The sequence below is a fragment of the Galeopterus variegatus genome, unplaced genomic scaffold, assembly GCF_000696425.1.
Source record: "Galeopterus variegatus unplaced genomic scaffold, G_variegatus-3.0.2 Scaffold5285, whole genome shotgun sequence".
NCBI lineage: Eukaryota > Metazoa > Chordata > Mammalia > Dermoptera > Cynocephalidae > Galeopterus > Galeopterus variegatus.
Genome location: NW_007731396.1, coordinates 76,557 through 97,355, shown reverse-complemented (window position 1 = coordinate 97,355; position 20,799 = coordinate 76,557). Strand labels below are relative to the sequence as shown.

General features: G+C 37.2%; 2 protein-coding genes across 6 annotated transcripts in view; one reads left to right on the top strand and one right to left on the bottom strand.

Annotated features, from left to right (window-relative positions):
* Positions 1-538: 538 nt before the first annotated feature.
* Positions 539-18,910, top strand: PHF10 (PHD finger protein 10). Of its 5 annotated transcripts, none has more exons than XM_008589182.1 (12): positions 539-839; positions 2,735-2,841; positions 4,952-5,082; positions 5,671-5,748; positions 7,446-7,579; positions 7,672-7,821; positions 8,472-8,581; positions 10,141-10,294; positions 12,481-12,636; positions 17,053-17,161; positions 17,429-17,617; positions 18,718-18,910. In XM_008589182.1, the coding sequence occupies exons 1-12, from the start codon at positions 813-815 to the stop codon at positions 18,801-18,803; spliced, it is 1,431 nt and encodes a 476-aa protein (XP_008587404.1). In that variant the 5' UTR covers positions 539-812; the 3' UTR covers positions 18,804-18,910. The 5 variants fall into 5 exon arrangements, with proteins under 5 accessions (XP_008587404.1, XP_008587403.1, XP_008587407.1 ...); XM_008589181.1 differs by having other exon boundaries at positions 5,665-5,748; XM_008589185.1 differs by having other exon boundaries at positions 540-935; positions 5,665-5,748.
* Positions 18,911-19,009: 99 nt separating this feature from the next.
* Positions 19,010-20,799, bottom strand: part of LOC103604611 (chromosome unknown open reading frame, human C6orf120) — a 2,514-nt gene continuing 724 nt past the window's right edge. Inside the window, exon 2 of the mRNA XM_008589179.1 lies at positions 19,010-20,433. Within this exon, the coding sequence (XP_008587401.1) occupies positions 19,818-20,390 (573 nt within the window). The 5' untranslated portion in view covers positions 20,391-20,433 and the 3' untranslated portion in view covers positions 19,010-19,817. The remainder of the gene's footprint in view (positions 20,434-20,799) is intronic.

The window sequence follows — 20,799 nt, the reverse complement described above, 5'->3', positions numbered from 1 at the left end:
GGACCCCGACCCTGAGGAGACCGCGGCCGGGGCCGGGTGGGGTCCGCAGCAGGAGCAACAAGTGCGCGCGGCTGCGGCCTCCCGAAGTTGTCGGCGGCGCCGCACGTGAGCGGAGCCTCGGCCCTTGCCCCGCGCTCCACAGGCCGGGCGCCTGCGAAACTTTCCTCAGGCGGGGCCGCCGCGTCCCCGGGGGCCCGGCTGGCGTGTGCGTCTTGAGGAGTCCACCATTTCGTGAGCGGCTTCTGAAACCCGCACGCTCACCACAGAACAGATTGTAAACAATATGGAAAGTAAGACGGTTAGTGAGCTCGGCAGGATGGCGGACTTAACACAGACGTCCAAAGCCGAGAACCATGACGCGCGGCCTCTAGACGGTCTCAGTGAATCTTGTTTTTTATTAAACTTTGTAGTGTTTTCAGGAGGTAAAAAAAAAAAAAATAAAGGTGGTGTTTTCAGGCTCAAACATGAGTGGAGAAAAACCGGGACGAGCAGTAAGTAGGACGCCAGGCGTCGAAACAGTTTGTTCCTAGTTCGTTTAGTGGTTTGTGACAGTTGGGAGGGAGGAGTGATGTTTTCGAAACTTGAGAACTTGTACTTAGAAAGCAGCGATTAGAAGACCCTGGGGACGCAGGCCTGCCGTCCTCGCGCGGCACCAGCGGTGACGGCAGCAACGGTTCCGGTGCTGTGCGACGAGGCCGCCCCGCGTGTCCCTGGTGCCCCGGGATGAGGACGCCACTGTCCCCCGCATCTCACGCGGCTTCGCACGCGTGGGCTTCCGGCCTGCCCCTTACCCACCCGCTGTGAAGCTTGTGATGTGCAGGGACCGATTTAATTCGAAGGTGGGAACCACCTGTAACTCTGCAATGCAGTCTCTGATTTAATGTATTTGGGAGTTTTTTAAAACATGGACCCCTGTGTCAGCATCCTTATTACAAGTAAGTTCTTGTAACAGTCTCATTCCATCATATACTGGGAAAGGTATTGCTGTTACTACTTCTCTAGTAGAAGGTAAGTAAACCAGATGCTCACTTCATGCAATAATGTGTTTGCCTAAATTTGTAATAGCAAATCTAAAACATCTTATATATGAAATTGTGATTTCGGCTTTCTTTGAGGACTTTCCATTTTAACTTTCTTTTGATTTTTGTCTATTTTTGAATGTCTCAATTTTTTAGCCAAAGGGAAATGTACTTAAACAAATTGACATAAAAATCCTTAAAATGCTCACAAGCAAGTAAAATAGAAAAAAAGATACTTGAATGCTTAAAGTAAGTTATGTCTGAAGAAGTGGATATGAAATGTTGTAATTGTGATACTTATTGTTAAATGTACATTTTGGGAAAATAGATTTTGATTATTTTCCAGCTCCTACTTGGTTGCTAGTCTTAATAGGAATATACAGAGCTCTTTAGTTGAGTGTTTATTTTATAACACTGAAAAAAGAGAATATTTTGTGTATTTTACTATTTGGAAAAGTATCTTAGTAAATTCTTGGAACTGAGACATTTGAGACTTTATTAACATCATAACCATAATTTTAGCTGACATTAACCAGACACATAATTATGGTCTAGTCCTTGCTGTAAGTGCTTTCCATGTATTAACTCATTTAATCCTTGCATTAGCCACATAATATGGGCACTATTATTTTCTGTTTTTCAGATAAGGAGAGACAATCACAGAATAACCACCCAGCTAGTGAGGGGCAGTGCCCAGTAAGATCCCAGGCAGTCCAGCTCTGGCATGTCTGACCACTGTATCATACTGCCTCTTTATATTCTTTTGCAGGATTGCTTTCATTATAATATGTAACAAGGGGACCATGGTATTTAATAAAATTGTATTAGCATTAGAAGCTGCATTACCTTGATTAAAAAAACAAAACAAAACGAACAAAAAAAACCAGTCTATGATTTTAAGACCTTAAGCTTTGGCTAATAGGTAAAGAAATCAAGTTCCCTAACTTCTGATACCTCAATTCATTTTCTTGATGAAATACTAGAACTTCCAGCATTTATATTCTTGACACATAATGGATTGCATTAAAAATATGTAAGCGTCTTCTTTTTGGGCTGTGTGTGTATTGCTATATTACAGATAGATGACTCTTAGTAGGGTATATTTTGGGGCCGTGTGTGTATTGCTATATTATAGATAGATGGCTTATTAGGGTATATTTTTGCTAGATTTTTGCAACATAAGGGAAAAAAGAGTGGTTAGGATTAGTAACCTGTTTTTAGTCTTTGTATGTCCCCTTTCCACAGGGATATGCATAACCTAAAGTAGTCAGTTGTTGGCATAGTCCAACGAACCAGCTCTAACTTGAATTAAGCACTGCAAATAATCCATACATTTTTTTCCCAGCTTGGGTAGGAGGGTTTGCTTTAATTTTAGAGTGATGCAGCAGTTTTGTGTGTTTATTAAAATCAGCATTTTAACCTCAGTTGATAAAGAGAGTGAATGTAGATTGAGATTTACAGGTTAATTGAAATTTTTCTTGTTTTGAGTGGATTGAAGATCCATTTTTAGTTCTGTTCCAGGTCTTTCTCATAACAAATTCTTGGCCCCTTTTAGTTATAATAGGAAGTTAACATTTGTATAGCTAGTTGTCTTAGAAAGCCTTTCTCTTGTTGCAACTTCTAGAAAGTCTGGGAAAATACATAATCATTCTTTGTTTATTATTCATTCTTTATTCTTTCTTTAATTATTGTTTTTGAACCTTTTAAATGTACAGGATGATAATGAAGATAATTCAAATGATGGGACCCAACCATCCAAAAGGAGGCGAATGGGCTCAGGAGATAGCTCTAGGAGTTGTGAAACTTCAAGTCAAGATCTTGGGTAATGTCATTTTATTGCTTAGTAATATTTTTTGTGGTATGTTTCTCCTGTCTGCATTAGCTTCCTCTTTCCCTCCCCTCAGCCCTGGCAAAGGCAGTTGTTAAAAATTTTAGAATATTTTCTTCCTGTTTTACAATATGATACCAAAGTTGGTCTTGCTACTTAGTGCAATTAAAAAAGAATTTATCATAGTAAAATACATTTAATAAAATACAGTTTTAACTGTTTTCAAGTGTACAATTCAATGGCATTAATTACATTCACACTGTTGTGCAACCATCACCACTATCCCTTTCCAAAACTTTTTTACTACACCAAACAAGTTTCATAACCATTAAACATAACTTCCATTCTCCTCTCTTCTCAGCCCTGACAACCACCATTCTACTTTTCTTTTCTATGAATTTGACAACTGTAGGTACCTCATACAAGTGGAACCATACAGTATTTGTTCTTTTGTGTCTGGCTTATATCATTTGTCTTCAGGTTTCATCCATGTTGTAGCATGTCAGAATTTCATTCTATTTTAGGGCTGAGTAATATTCCATTGTATGTATATACTGTATTTTGTTCATCCATTCATATGTCAAAGGACATTTGGGTTGTTTCCACCATTTTGCTAATGCTGTGTTTAGAATATTGTGAGTATTGGCGTTCGGAGTCTCTGCTTTCATTTGGAGTTCCCTGTTTTCATACACTCCAAGGAAATAGCTGGATCATATGGTAATTCTGTGTTTAGTTTTTTGAGGAACTGACAGACTTTTTCACTGTAGCTGAACTATTTTACATTTCCACCATTAATACTGAAAAGTTTCCTGTTTCTTCACGTTTGCCAATTTGTTATCCCCCTCCCCTTTTTTTTTTTGATAATAGTCATCCTAAAAGGTATTGATTCCTTATCCGATATATTATGATTTGCAAATATTTTCTTCCATTCTCTGGGTTGTCTTTTCATTCTGTTGATAGTGTCCTTTGATGTACAAAATTTTTTATTTTGATGAAGTCCTAATTATTTGTTTTTTTTCTTTTGTTTGTGCTTTTGGTGTCACAGCTAAGAATCCATTGCCAATAGAGGTCATGAAGATTTCTATGTTTTCTTCTAACAGTTTTCTTGTTAGCTCTTATATTTAGGTTGTTGATCCATTTTTTTTTTTCCTTTTTGTCTTTTTTACTGACCGGCAACGGGATCGCAACCCTCGGTGTTGCGCCCGCACCGTGCTCAGCCAGTGAGCGGGAACTGGTCTCCACATGGGATCCGAACCCTCGGCGGGAGTGCCGCCGCGCTCCCAAGCGGCGCACTCTCCAGTGCGCCACCAGGCCGGCCCTGTTGATCCATTTTAAGTTCATTTTTGTATGTAATAAGAGGGTAAAGATCCAGTTTCCTATTTTGGCATGTAGATCCCCAGTTTCCCAGCACCATTTTTGAGAACACTGTTCTTTTCGTCAGTTACTTTTTGAATCAATAGATGCATGAAATAGTGTCTCATTCCTGCCTCTAATTTAGAGGTTGAATTGGCCCAGATACTGAAATTTGTACTCTTTTCTGTTCAGGATTGAGATTGACTGCAGTACACTGGCACCTTCAAACTAGGTCTGTTCTTTGCTTCTGGGTTTATAGAGTTTATAAGAACAAAGAATTTATAGTACAACTCATTGAGAAATAGGTTTTTAGAGTTTTCCTTTCTTAGCTATTTGTGACTCACTGAACAGCAGACAAGAAACAGAAGTTGATTACTTTATACCGCAGGTGGATGAAATACTGGCTATGGGAGTTAAGCCCAGAAGAAAGAGCTAATATCATCACCACCTTGCTTCGGCCTCAGGTCTCTGAAGTTAAAAAATACATTTGTTCCTAGCAGTCTTGAGTCTTGATTCTTCTGTTGTACATAGAAAATTTTATTTTTGATGTACTTTTTGGATTTGATAATCCAGATGATGATTTCTCTTCCTTCTACCTGCTTTGTAATTTTCTTTGATACACACAAAATTAAGTCATAGCAAACAAAGAATTTAAATACTTAAAATAGTTTTCAAAATATCCTTAAAAATAAAAGCAATTGAAATTTAACGAAAGCCACATTTAAGGCATAATATACATTTCTGTGCTTAGCTTTAGTTACTATCCAGCAGAAAATTTGATAGAGTACAAATGGCCACCTGATGAAACAGGAGAATACTATATGCTTCAAGAACAAGTCAGTGAATATTTGGGTGTGACCTCCTTTAAACGGAAATATCCAGGTACTTAAGTCTTAGTTTATGTAATAGATTAAATCTAACTTTTAACTAAAAGTAATTCTTTATGATAGGCTGTCAACTTCTAAATTCTTGAGTGTGGATTATTTATAATATATTTTATGTTCTTGTGCTGTTGATTTTCATTTGCTCCTATCATTCATCATCTCTCTCTATTATTGATATATTCTAATATCTCATAAACTGATTTAAAAGCAAAATGAGAAAGGTGAATCTCTTGGGAAAAATTTTAGAAAAAATCATTTTATAGCCAAGAATTTTGGATTCTTTGCCATTGCTCCTTGACCTTAGGTATGGAGTTAGCTATATATAAACCACATCTAAACTTGAGAAATGTTATTTCTGATTATTTTAATACAGTTGTTTATGTTACTTTCTGTGGATTAATTTATTTTCAATTTTATTCTAACTCTTATTTCTTGAATTTATATGATTTTTGTGTAGTCCTTTTAAAAATATTTGGATATGTAATATGAAATACTTTTAAAAATTAAGTTAAGCTTTTAAAAGTTTTACAAATGCATAATGTTTCACTATTTTTAATAGTCTTTTGTTCTTTTTTTGGAGATTTAGAGCGACGAGATTTGTCTCACAAGGAGAAACTTTACCTGAGAGAGCTAAATGTCATTACAGAAACTCAGTGCACTCTAGGTAATAAAAGACTTTAATGTGAATTTTTCAAGCTGAACATTTATGAGGTGATATTGATAAATATTTGTATTTCCTTTCCTAAAATATTTTTAAAAATTCATAAACTAAATTGAACTATTTAAATGCTAGATCATTTACTTCATTTTTTATTACTTGTAAAATGCATAGAAGAATGAAACTTCTTACACCAATGGTCCCCACCTGAAGATGGTTCCACTTAAGATTTTTCGACTTTACAATGTTTTGAATGCCATACACGTTTAGTAGAAACCGTACTTTGAGTACCAGTACAGTCATTCTGTTTTTCACTTTCAGTACAATATTCAGTAAATTACATGAGATATTCAGCATTTTATTCTGCCCAACGGTAGGCTAAATGTAAGTGTTCTGAGTATATTTAAGATAGGCAAGCCTAAGCTATGATGATTGGTAGGTTAGGTGTATTAAATGCATTTTCGACTAATGATATTTTCAATTTATGATGGGTTTATAGGGACAACCCTGTTGTAAGTCGAGAAGCATCTATATTCTCTAAGAGAATATAATTTTCTAATAGTAACTTTCAGAGTTGTCAGAGTGTTTGTGTTTTGTGTGCAAAATTTGTACAGTATTTTTAAAAGGTATTGATTTTTGTCTCTTAAAAAGCAAGTTTTGGGCCGGCCCGGTGGCGCACTGCTGCAGTGTGCTGCTTGGGAAGCGCGGCGGCGCTCCTGCTGAGGGTTCGGATCCCACATACAGACCGGCCGCTCACTGGCTGAGCGAGGTGCGGGAGTGACACCGAGGGTTGCGATCCCGTGGCCGGTCCCGGTCCGGTGCGGACGCGACACTGAGGGTTGCGAACCGTTGCCAGTCACGAAAAAAAGACAAAAAGGAAAAAAAAAGCAAGTTTTGCTCAGTTTTTACTTCTGTGTAATTATCTTCATGCTTTATCTGTAATTTTCTTTAATAAGCATTTTATTTTATTTATTTGTTTGTTTGTTTGTCCGTCCGTCCGTCTTTTTTGTGACCGGCCGCACTGCGCTCAGCCAGTGAGAGCACCGGCCATCCCTATATAGGATCCGAACCCACGGCGGGAGCGCTGCTGCGCTCCCAGCACCGCACTCTCCTGAGTGCGCCACGGGGTCGGCCCTTTAATAAGCATTTTAATGTAACAGCTACTTTTTAATATAAATTCATGGGAGTTCATTTCAGCAATTGGTGAAATCTGCTATTGTGAGTTTTGAAAATTATCTATATGATGTGTATATGTGCTGATCCTTTTGGTGAAATCTGAATTGTTTGTAATATTTCTAGTTATGGAATTTGAAGACTAGGAACTACAATACATTGAAAACTGTTTTTTTTAACTCATCTAAATATCTTATATTACTTGTTAGTATTTAGTGTACCTCATTACTTCACACTTGTTTCTAAGTAAAGGTATATGTGCTTAGAATACATAGAATCTAAAAAAACTCATTTGGTTGAAATACTGATTTGTTTACCCTTGCAAGACAATCTTTTAATTACTTAACTTTATGTTATGAATATTATTTTATAATTTTCAAATGTATTAAGATATTTTGTTTTGACTATTGGAAAACCTTTTTAACTGTAGAGTAGCTCAAAGGAGAAGCAAGTTTTGAAAAGCAGTTGTATTCACTTGCCCTTAAAAGAACTTCTTCACCCTTTTATCTTTTTTTTTTGGTCTAAAATAGGTTTAACAGCATTGCGCAGTGATGAAGTGATTGATCTAATGATAAAAGAATATCCAGCCAAACATGCTGAATATTCTGTTATTCTACAAGAAAAAGAACGTCAACGAATTACAGACCATTATAAAGAGTATTCTGTAAGTAATTGAGGTGACTAGCATCTTTTATTTGGGAGAGAGTGACATTTTGTAGTTAAATTTGACTTCCAACTGTAATATTTTTATTTCAGCAAATGCAACAACAGAATACTCAGAAAGTCGAAGCCAGCAAAGTGCCTGAGTATATTAAGAAAGCTGCAAAAAAAGCAGCTGAATTTAACAGCAACTTAAACCGGGAACGCATGGAAGAAAGAAGAGCTTATTTTGACTTGCAGACACATGTAGGATGACTTAAATTGAGTAGTCCCTGGACCTTGCTTACTGCTTGTTACTTCAGAGTGCACATTACCCCTTTATTATTATTGCTTTGTACCAGCTATGTGTGCTTTTCCTTCTCAGAATTTAAGAGATTAATTTTAATGATGTGCCTAATAATACTCAATTTACTTTTTTTGTGTGTGAGACATCTTTTGCTTTATGGTTGATATTCTACTGAATGAGACTAATAACAGCTACATATCATACTTGCTGTGTGTCCCCGAGGGTGGTTGTAAGAGATTTCCATATTAATTCCTTTAATTCCCATAGTAACCACGTGAGGTTGGAACTAGTATTATTTCCATTTCATAGATGAAGAAGTTGAACGACAGAGAGGTTGTATAAGCTGCCCAGGTCACACTGCAGTTAAGTGGTGAGCAAGAGACACTGCCTTTCCTCAGAAATGCTCATGGTGAACAGGCAGATAAAACTATCACATGTAGAACTAGAAAGCACCAACAGTCCCATTAGATTATAGCTCCCAATGTCTCTTAAATTTTTAGCTTTTTTGTTGGGGAGGGGGTGTGCAATGGAGAGCACATGGGGGTTCTTTGCCTGAAGCCTTGATTCCTAGTGTGGCATCAGTTTTGTGTTTTGCTCTATGTTAACACAGGTCATACAGGTGCCTCAGGGGAAGTACAAAGTGTTGCCAACAGAGAGAACAAAGGTCAGTTCTTACCCCGTGGCTCTCATCCCCGGACAGTTCCAGGAATATTATAAGAGGTATTCAGTAGTTTTAGTTACAACTATTCAGTAGTTTTGGTGGGCTGTCAGTGAGGGGTTTCAGAACCTTGTGTATACTTGCCTCCTAACAATTTTTGGGTATATAAATATCACCATAAGATGTTACATAGGATTTGTGTCAATATTCATTATTTTCTCTGGTTCTGTGGTGAAGAATACCCTTCAGTCAGATTTGAACATCTGCTGACAAAGCCTGGATTGCCCATGTCTCTGCCCACCCTGTTTGAATTTGTCATAGACAGGTGCTGGAGGTTCTCTAGCATCTTTCTGCTCAAAGTATGGTGCAGGTCTCGCAGCACTGGTATCACTCACAAGCTTTCTGGAAATGCAGAATTCAAGCACCCAACCCCAGACCTACTGAACCAGAGTCTGCATTTTCACAGATGATGTCACCTCCAGATTAGAGTGTGGGAAGCACTGACTTGGACTGCAGAGGAGAGGAGGGGAGGAGTGGAGAGGCCATAGGGCAGGCGTGGACACCTGGTTGCTCCAGCCATATTACTGACCTGGCCTGCGTGTTGCTTCCAATTTGTAAACCAAAAAACCTGAAGGGAACTGAAGAAAGCAGGGCTAACAGGTTAATTTTGTTTCAGAATCTCAGCTTTAAACATTACTCTGGAAGGAATAGAATAGAGACTGTTTTTTAGAGAACAGAATTTAAATAGAGTGTAGAATCGTACTGTTTAAAAGTCAAATTTAAATCATGGGTAGAAATTTTTATTTATTTATTTATTTTGTGTGTCAGCAAATTATCAAAATTTATATGCGAGTATACCAACCTCTTTGCTTTTTGGTGTGATTTCCTAGTTGAGGGAGATGCTGACCCAGGGTCCCTTCTTGAGTGAGGGCTCAACTGAGGGTAGGAATGAAGGTGGCGCTAAACTTTGTCATCTTGATGTGCTATCTGGCCGTGGGGAAGGGATTGCCAGTCTCTAGCTTCAGACAAAGTAGATGATTGAATTTGTTAGAATATGATGCCTCACAGATGGGTTAAAAATAACTTAGTACTGAAAATTTTATTTTTTAAATTATGTTTTCAGTAATATGTGCCACGCACTGTTGTGATTCACATGATTAATTTATTTAATCCTCACATCAGTCTGTCAGGTAGACTCTGCTATTACACCCCCTTTACACGTGAAGGAATGGCAGCACAGAGCAGTAGTAGTGACTTGGGAGGTGGATGTGAGCATTCGGCCGGACCTAGGGCCCAGGCTTTTATGCACTATTCCGTGTTGCCACAGTTTCACCCTTGCCTGCTGACATTTTATTATTTTCTTTTTTGGGTTAAGGGTAAAGAGAAGAGAGGGGTTATCTTTTGATAATGAAAATCAAATGTGTATTTTACATGATCAGTCTACTGTTCAGGCTTTTTTATTTATTACTTATCCCCACATGACCAAAATGAATAATTATCTCTAGTCATTTTTCAGAAGTATTTGGTGTTGAGAAGTTTAAGGTGATCTTAGTAGCTCAAAGATTAGTCTATTTGTATTTATCAGTAAAGGAAAACCGAAAGTAATTTTTCTGAACTTTAGGTACTCACCAGATGAACTGCGGTATCTGCCATTAAACACAGCCCTGTATGAGCCCCCTCTGGATCCTGAGCTCCCTGCTCTAGATAGTGATGGTGACTCAGATGATGCTGAAGATGGTCGAGTTGACGAGAAACGGAAAAATAAAGGCACTTCGGTAAGAATATCTTTAGTAAGAAGCATTTCCTTTCCCTTTGAGGTTTTGCAATTAATAATTGCTTTCCTGGAATGTTAAGTTGAACTGTGTCAGCACCCTCTTTTTGAAAAAGCACAGTGCATATAATTTCCAGAGAAGGCTTTCATCAAGAAAAGTTATTTATTGTTGAGTGTTGATATAAACAAGCTGTGCATGGCCTCTGTTTAAGTTTTATACTGAAAATCACCCCTTTGTTGTTATGAGCAGGTTAGGCAAGGGTACTGAACATTAGTTTGTGATCTTTTGTTTTTTTTTTTTCTTTTGTCTTTTTCCGTGTCCGGCAACGGATCACAACCCTCAGTGTTGCCCCCGGACCGGACCGGGGACCGGCAATGGGATTGCAACCCTCGGTGTTGCTCCCGCGCCTCACTCAGCCAGTGAGCGGGAACCGGTCTGTATGTGGGATCCGAACCCTCGGGCGGGAGCGCCGCCGCGCTTCCCAAGCGGCGCACTATCCAGTGCGCCACCGGGCCGGCCCTGTGATCTTTTGTTTAACTTGCTGTCTATATAGCTTAAAATAGAGACTTAAAATAGACTGATTTCTTGCCATAGAGAAACGTATTTTTCTTGATTTGAGGAGGAGTACATTAACTTGTGTTCTTGTTGTTGATTTAATCTTAGACTTCTTACATTACATGTTGTACTGGTAGTTGGGTTTTCCTGTATGACTTTTTTTTTTTTTTCTTTTTAAACAAAATACACTTGCAGACAGTGGTAAGTTGGTGTACTCTGTGGAAATGAAGGAGAACCAAAACCCAGTGATGGTATAGGGCTTTGATCTTAATGATGACACAGGGCTTTGATTTTCTTTAGCACTGCATTTTAAATAACTGGCCATTTTAAACTTTTCACTGTAGCCAGCCTGAACCTCAGAATGTGCTACCATGGGGTGGGCATTAAATTTCCTTAGAAGCTGTGATCAACAGCTTCTAAAACATATTTAGTAATACTTGTTACATAAGATAAGGTGCTGTTCAAGTATTAAGGTGGTGATACCACTTTTCTCCTTTCTTGGTGTTGAAAGGGGAAGTTGACTTCCTCCCACACTACTGGGGATATAAATTAATCCAACATGTTGGGAAAGCATTTTGACAGCATACTAAGAATTTTAATTTTCACAGAATTTGACCTAGAAAATCCACTAATAGAATTTGTCCTAAGGACTTAATCAGATGCTGACAAAATGTAATTAGAAATGTCTATTAGAATGTTAACAGTATTTCTTATAGTGGAAATTAGATGTAAATTTTAACATTCACAGGGGGCGATATTACATTTATAGGATGGAAATGCAGTTCAAATAATATTTAATGACGTATGAAAATGCTTTAAAAATACTAAAATACGCACACACAGTGTAATCTAGATTTGTGTTTTAAAAAATGAGCGCACATTATAGGGGGGTGTGTGTGAGAGAGAGTCTGGATATCTGTATACATGAACACACACCCAAGAAAAAGATCAGGAGATGCTTCAATGTTCCCAGTCCTCGTCTCAGGGTTAGTGTGGCTGTGGATAACGTAATTTTTTCACTTATAATTTATATGAACGTAAAATTGTTATTCTGATTAGAAAATTTTAAATTATAAAGTGAATTAAATGGTCAAATATTGAGGTCTTAAAGCTTGAACATGTAAAATATGTCAGATACTGCTGTAGATAGTTGGAGATATTGGCCTTACATAGTTTAACATTATGAAAAGACAAATGTGTGCTTGAAGAACTTTTTAATGACCTTCATTCCTAAGTGAAAATACCCACACTTATATGCAACAGTATGTTTTTGTATGATACAAATATGTTCCTTTGTAACATGAAAAATGATGTTGAAGCTGTGTGGCATAATAATAGCTGAAGCAGATAATTCCACTCTTGTTGACTTAAGTCAGAAGACAAAGTTGATTAAGGCACTTACTGATATAAATGGAATTAGCTTTACACTATATTGTACTTATAAAAAGGAAGTTATTTTTAACATGACTTATTTTAGTCTCCACTGGAAAAAGCTTTTTCATACTTAGATTGATTTTTTAAAATTTTTAATTGACAAAACTTCCATTTTTTGAATATATTTTGTAGTTTTCAAAATTAAGACTCAAATCTGTCTTAATTCCAAGGAATTTTTGTTTTTGCCTTTTAAACTCCAGGACAGCTCCTCTGGCAATGTATCTGAAGGGGAAAGCCCTCCTGAGAGCCAGGAGGACTCTTTCCAGGGAAGACAGAAATCAAAAGACAAAGCTGCTACTCCAAGAAAAGATGGCTCCAAACGTTCTGTACTGTCAAAATCAGTTCCTGGGTACAAGGTAGAAGAAAAAAGCCCCTGACTCAGCTTCTTTACTGACCAGCCTCTCTCCCTGAAATATTTTAACTTTGAATTTCACGATTGTGGAGCTCCTGCTTGCTGAACTTCACTACCTGTTCTCCTGTGGTGTGCCCTCTGTCAGCTGCTTTCTTTTTGCTTTATTTCCTGGTGGCTTTTCTGTCACTTTTGGCTATGGTTTAGCTTCTGTTTCCTGTATATGAACAATTTATGAGTCATTTTTTTTTTCTTTAAATAATAACCAGGCAAGTATGGGTTTTTAAAACATTTCATAGGCAGATCTTTATACTTTCTTTCCTCCGAGTAATGTTCATAATTATCTGGCATTTTAGTATAGCTAAGCCTGCTGAGCTGTAAAGTTTGGGTAGATATACTGTTAGACTGTTATGTTGCATTTCTGTAGTGCCTTTCATTAGGAAAGATCTGGGTTTAATCTAAGGATTATTTGACCCATCTGCCAAATTCAGCGAACTCTGGGAGAAAATAGTAAACCTCTTATTTACATTGTGGTAATTTTTAGCATTACTTTGGCAAATAGCCTATATAATTCTATGACAAGGATTAAAACATACTTGTTAACTTTTTGATTATTCTCAGAGTAAGATAGTAGGTTGTCAGCAACTATTATTATTTTTAATGTTTCTTCCGTCTGCCTCTCCCTTTCAAAAGGTTAGGTGAGAGATGAGTAGCCTTATTGTCATATAGGGATTTAAGAATATTATAAAAGGAATAAAATTAGCTGAGCAGTTTTATGTTTTGGATGGTGATAGTAAAACATACAGTTTCTTTGGTCTGGAAAGTATTAGAATATGCTTTTCATTGTGATTACGAAGGTGTACTGAAGGACAGTTTTAGAGTGAGGTGATGAGAAAGTTTTGCCGAGTGAAATTGTGAAGCACCTTGTCTATGTCAGAACTGGGATTGTGGTAAATAATCCACAGGAACAGGCTGAAGTGAGCTGTTAGTCACCTTCGCTTTAGCCTAACCAGAATACTTCCAAGCAGTTCGTTTACCTTTCTTTTCTTGAAGTAAAAAAAGTGACCTAACAAGGTAGCATATTCCATATTTTATTAGAAAATGCCTTTATGTAGTCAACTTAAAAACACACGTTTTTGCAGACTATAGCAACCAAATTTTAAGCTTTATTCACCAAGGGTTGGCTTCCAAGGGTGGCTTCAACAGGCTGCTGCTATGTGATTTTTATATTTCTTTTTGCATATATAGCTTATCTAATTTTTTTAAACTAAAGATTTAAATTAATGCTTAATAATTGAAAGCAAATGAACTCCAAAGATTAAGTTTTGTAAACTTAGCCTATGTGAATGAGTGTGTGCTACTCGTCTGTTAAGAGCTTCAAGTGGGAGTGGCAGCTCAAAGCACACTGTCCTGTTAACTCTGTTTTGTAGATCTTTCAAACAATAATACTGATTGATCATGGGTTAAAAAAAGAATATTGAAGTAGATGTTTTAATAAGGCTGAAAATGAACTGTTCAGTACCATTATTGATTTAGTGTATAAAATATCATACAGATTAAACTAAGTTAATACTCAAGGGAGTCTGATGTGCACAGTATACATTTTACAGTCTTTTGTGAACATTTTTAGTACCTAAAAATGTTTCAGGTATTTCAAAGATGGGAACAACCAGTATCTAGACATAATACATTAATGTGAACGTGTTTATTAAAAGTTAACCTCTCTATGAAAAGTATTAATAAGCCAAGATGTGCCTAAAGATTAGGGTAGTTCAAGCTGAAGTGCATATATATGTGTGTGTGTTTTAAAATATGGGAGTTAAGAAACATGATAATGTATCTGATGTCTTGCTTATTAATAAGATTCACTAGTGCTTGCCCTTAATTTGTAGGACAGTATTGTTTAGGTTACATTAACCTGGAATTAAAGCATAATTGTTAGGATTCAGGCCTGTAAGTATACAATTAAAATCTATACTATATTAGTGCTACCATGAAAGTCTCACTTATCTTTGGCTGTTTTTCAAGCAGAAAGGAAGTGTACTGTGAGTCTTCTATTTGAGAACTATTAGGATAAGTATTTTAATTTTTTTGTCAGTAGTGAAGCTTCGTTGTTGCATTATTAGGAGCAGTACTGTGTCAGTCTGACAAATGCAGGGTTCTGTCCCTTTCCTCTTCAGGGCAGTTCCGCACATTGTCCCTTCCCTCCCTCCTCAGCTCTACAGTCCCCTGAGTGACTAGCTTTCCAACCCACTATTGTTATTTGATGTGTAAAGTCCTGGATGCAAACATTGTGGCTTCTTAGAGAGCTCAGATGCTTGAATGAGCAAAGCACTTTTGTATGTTGAGCTGTGGCATCATCATAGAAAATGCTCCAAAGCTATCTCTCTCCCCGTTCTCCTTCTGTCTTTTCCTGTTTTCATCAAGATGAAGACTGTTGGGTAAGAAAAATTTTAAGTGGTTTAACAAAACACGATTCAAGCTTAGAAGTAAACCTAGGATTTTCCTTGTTTCCCTTTCTTCATAGGTGTTCAATGTATATTTAATAACTGTAGAACTTGAATTGCTCTAGAATGTGAATGACTAGCCTTGTGTGTTGTTCCTGTTGACTTTTGTTTTGTAAAGGATCTCCTGTGAGGAGTACTCTTTTTAGAATTAATATTGTGTGGTTATTTCCCTGACTTTATTGAAAGATATTTGGATACTTACTATGCCCGTATCTAACTTAAACTACAAGTATTAAATAAGTATATCTTTTATATTTAGTGTAGGTACCATAACCAAAAGTGATTCTTAGTTTTGGTGGATTGAGAGGTAGCTTTCTGCTTTATATTTTGGCAGTTACAGATTTCATCATAACTGAACCAGAGTTTGGATCATAGAAGTGCACTTCCTAGCTGTTTTTATTTAGGTATAGGAACACATGATGAGAAGCTTATGCTCAGAATGTAGCAGTAACAACAGAGGGTAACTACACTGCAAGACTTAAAAGGTTTGAGCATGTGACACTATCCTTTTGTTGGGGGGAGCAGGGTATAAAAATATACATATAGAAGATGTAGAATAGTTAACAATAAAGTTTTATATGTATGTTTAACTACCATATTTATTATTTTGTAGAGACATTTGTGATTGTTTAGAGTTATTGTTTTTATTATATTTATGTATAAGGTTGACTTTTTAAAATAAATAAGCCAAAAATTCTTTTTGAATGCCTCTGTCATCTTTTGCAAAGAAAGATAATTTAAAAAATAAATTAAGAATTAAGAATTGTTTAGGCGTAACAGGTTATGAAGGTGGCAGTGAGACATTTCAAAGCTGGAACACTATATACAAGGTTTGAGTTTTGTTTAGGTTCCTCTTTGGTTCAGTAATGTAGGAAAGGGAAGTACAAGATACATTTGACTAGGTTGGCATAAAACAGAAATGTAAAAATTCTACTTAACGAGATTTTTCTCCCAGTTCATATATCGTGTATGCCCTCTGCCCCATTTCGTTTTTAGCCCACACTTGCTCTACCGTTTTTCTACTACTGTTATTTTACGTATTCCTATAGTATGCGTGAGTGTCATCTTGTAACGGTCAAAGCTGGGATGTTCGGGCGCCCTCCCTCCTCTGGCAATTTCAGGAGCCCTTTTTCCTTTGTCATTTTTCTGTGTGTTGCCTAATATGTTTAAAGACCAGAAACCTTCACTGGACTGTGATGTTTTTAACATGAAAGAGGAATAGTATTCAAAATATGAGTATTTGTGTATTTTTTAAGTGACTACAATTTCTTTTTTGCTTGTCTGAACTTAAATTTTTCCATGATAGTGTTTTATATTTCACAGTGAATGCTTTTTTCCTTAAGTGTAGGTTCTTTTATCATCTAGGCAGAGAATAATCAGACAACTCAGTTTTCCACAAACATGTATGTACATAAATGTATGCATGAGACATCTTTCAATTAAAATTTTTAAAACATTGATTTTTTATAGGTCTAGTTTTAAAACTTTGCAAAATACCAGTTTTTAAACAAAACCAATATATATGCTGCTTAAAACTTAGCCTTCTCTTTTATAATCAGCCTGACTTAAATATAGTTGTCATTTGGTACTTGGATTTTCTCTTCCCATTAATAGTGACATTTGACATTGTATTTAGTCTTTCCTTCCAGTTGATTATACAGATCTTACTGTGCACATAGGGAGTGTAGAATGCTACATCTAATCTTAACATGAGACCATGCTACAAAATTTTAAGATGAAATTTAAGGCTTTCATCAGTAGGCCATCATATGTTGTAAGCAGACTCATGTCTTTCAAAAAGGTCCTTATTAGCAAGTTACCAGAAGTGAAGGTAAGGCAGTAAAATATCAGAACTCCTTTTGAACCCACAGTAAGCTCTTCTGGCATGAATTTATAGCCCTCTTCTACCCTTCCAGCCAAAGGTCATTCCAAATGCTATATGTGGAATTTGTCTGAAGGGTAAGGAGTCCAACAAGAAAGGAAAGGCTGAATCACTTATACACTGCTCCCAATGTGATAATAGTGGTAAGTATTGAAATGTCTTCTTAAAATTTTAACCACAGTATTTGTTCTTCAAAAACTATTTGTCAGCTAGACTTCAACCAAAGAGTCATCAAATATACAGGGTAACTTGTGAGGCATAGACAAAGTCCATGTATTTTCTTCTATATTGTATTTTCATTTCTCTTTGGCGATTAAACATTATAGCCATTCTTGGGAAGTAGTATTTTATATGCCCTATTAAGTTAAAAATTCTTGTGTGAAGTACTACTAATATTGGTTTTGATTTAGGCCATCCTTCTTGCCTGGATATGACCATGGAGCTTGTTTCTATGATTAAGACCTACCCATGGCAATGTATGGAATGTAAAACATGCATTATATGTGGACAACCCCACCATGAAGAAGAAATGATGTTCTGTGATGTGTGTGACAGAGGTTATCATACTTTTTGTGTGGGCATTGGTGCTATTCCATCAGGTAAAGATTAAAAAAAAATAAGAACATTATCTTTGAGGGATGAGACTCTGGATATTTTTTTTTTTTTTAAGCTTCATAAATACTATAATGACATGACTGAAGCTGCAATTATCCAAGTCATGTCCACCTGCTTTTTATCCCTAGACAACTCAACAAAAGGACAAATGAGATGTCAGAATGCCTAGGCTATGTTTTGGGAGTATAATTCAATGTATGGAATGAGCTGGTGATTTTCCGCTGAAAAAGATAAAATAACAGAACATCAGTTTGTTTGAAGGCCTTGATTTTATTTTCATACATCATCTATTTAGAAACTTAACAAAGTGACTGCTACGCCTTTATACATATTAAACCAGATTTCTATAAATTGAGGCAGCATGAAAATTCCAGCTAACTTTAGAATGAACACAGAATCCAAGGAAAATCACAGTAATTGGATTAAAACATTACACAGATAATTGTGTAATTTCAGAACTTATTTGCATAGTTAACACTGTATAGTACTCTTTAAAATATATGCCTAGAGCTAAGTTTCCCGGGAATCATTATGAAGCAAGCAACTTTAAATATTTAAAGTTCTGTAGTAATTTAGATAAGGTTTGTAGCATAGTTTAACACTGTGCTGTTAATAACTTGAAGTTTTAAAGTGCTGTGTCAGCACAGTACACCAGAACTTGAGAATGTGCTGTTGGACACGGATCTGCCAGTGCACAGCAGGGAGCAAGGCTTAAAAAGCCAAATTCAGTTACAGGTTTCATATTAGGATTTATATTATTGAACTTTTAAAGTACAAGAGTGCTTTAATTTTAGGATTATAATTATTTTATAAAGGTCCATTCCATATCATTGTATAGCATTGCTTTCCCTAGGCCCCCGCTTGACTTGCACTGAATTTTGCATGGCATTGATTACACTTATTATTTTAGGGGAAGTTTACATTTTTCTCCTTAAATTAAGGAACTCCTTAATGCCCTTTCCACCGAAAATCCACAGGGGAATATCATTGATGACAGCTAAGGAAAGAGAGCTTAAATGGGTTTCAAATTCAGTCCTGTGAAAGTGTAATTTCATTCTATATTAACTAACAATTTTTTTCCTAGGTCGCTGGATTTGTGACTGTTGTCAGCGAGCCCCCCCAACGCCCAGGAAAGTGGGCAGAAGGGGGAAAAACAGCAAAGAGGGATAAAATAGTTATTTGACTAATATTGTATATGCATTTAAGTTGAATATTTGGTGCCAATTTACAACATTTTCATTTTTATGCCAATAAAAAAAAATTTTTTTTGAAATTAACTGTGAGTTTAAAATCTGCAAGTTGATTTATTTCTGTTATAAGCTATTATTACCCTTGGAACTAATTCCAGGTAGAGAAATAGTCCATCTTCCAAATTATCTCTTAGTATTTCAACTCTCTCCAAAAATTCAGTGGAAATATTTAGCAACTTAATTTGAAATACTAAACTATTTCTTAGTTTGAAAAGTTCCTATTATTTTCATGAAACTTTCTTAATCTGTATTGTTTTTGGCCTGCCTTAGGTAGCATAACAAAGTTTATAACTAAAGAATTTTAATTAATAGGTAGCCCAAGATGGTAAAACAACAAATAGCTTAATTAGGTGCACCTGGATTTACAATAGCCATTAATTGGCACAGGAACAAAGTTTGTAAATACCTGCCTGCCTGGAAATCCCGTTTGGATAAAAGGTATCATTTCTGCTTGGGGTACAGGCATGGGAAGTATAAATAATTCCACTTCTGGCTTGATTTCAGTAACTCTTGAAAAGTTACACATTAAACTTCATTTAGAATCTCCAGAGTAAAATTAGAAAATTATCAACCTGTTAATCTGATCTGTTTAACTATAAAAGGTTGCTTTATTTTGATTTCTTTTACTTAAATCTGAGCTCCTGCAATCTTTCTGTTTAGTCACCTGACAAACTAATCGAAATAGTTTAAGCATTTTATTTTGCAAATTTATTTTATAGGAATTTTGATCTTTAAGAGAAAACAAATATCGTGCTTGCTGCTTTTCCTATTTTGGGGATAACTGAGGTAACAAAACCGTATGGCTTTATTTTTCCATCCCTTGACTAGAGAAGGTTAACCGCAATGTCAGCTAGGTAAAAGTAGCAGAGTTCACAGCAGACTGCAATCCACTTCACAGATAAAGGGCATTGTACTCCAGAGTGTGTTGAATGTATCAAAAAAGGATTTCAAGTACCAGTTTTAAAATACTAATTAATATGGTCCACAGAACAGATTCCTCTTCTTGAGAAGCGTCTTCTGGAGTATAAGCATGCTTCTGACTTGTGTCTGCACCGTCTGAGGAATAAGCAGTCTCACCAAATGGGTACTGTTCGGCGGTTGTATCGTAGTAGACTTTCATTTCAAATTCGCTCTCGTGGTGCGATGGGTGTCCGTAGATGCCTATTCCCACAGGGCGCTGGAAGTGTGCTGGTATATAAACGACATCCTGACCACAAGTGACTGCCTGTAATTCATAGTCATCAAAGCTTGGGTGGAGAGTGCTATCAGATATGTACAGGTCTGCATCCCCTTTTAAGCTCTGCATCTTAAGAATTATCTTTCCCTCATGATTTAACCTCAAATAGCTGTAATTCCCAGCTCCTATCTGACCCTGAACAACATGCAGCAGGATCCATTCTTCTGGAACGTCGTCGTCTTCAGAGCAATTCACCAAGGACATGGCTTGGGATGCCAGAAGCATCAGCAGGGCTCCCTTCCAGGGGGCTCTCCTGCCGGGCGCGGCCATTGCTGGTAGTGCTCAGTGCAGGGGCTCCTCATCTGTCAGCGTTCTGTGGGTGAAACCATGGTTGACACGCTTAACCACCATTGCCCGTCTCCACTGCATGCAACCGGTGGTGTTGGCCAAGAGCGTGTCCAGGCCCGTGGGAGTCTTCAAGCCCTGCAATTCCATTGCAGGCCCACCCCGGGGGCCCACCACTGGCCCAGAGAGGGGACAGAACAGAGGGGAAGGGACAGCAGGGGAGGGGGGACAGGAGAACAGAAGAAGGGACATCAGGGGAGGGGAGAGGAGAACAGAAGGGACAGCTGGGGAGGGGGGATAGCAGGGGACGGGAGACAGCACAGAGGGGAAGGGAAAGCCGGGGGGGGGAGACAGAAGCACAGAGGGGAAGGGACAGCCGGGGAGGGGAGACAGG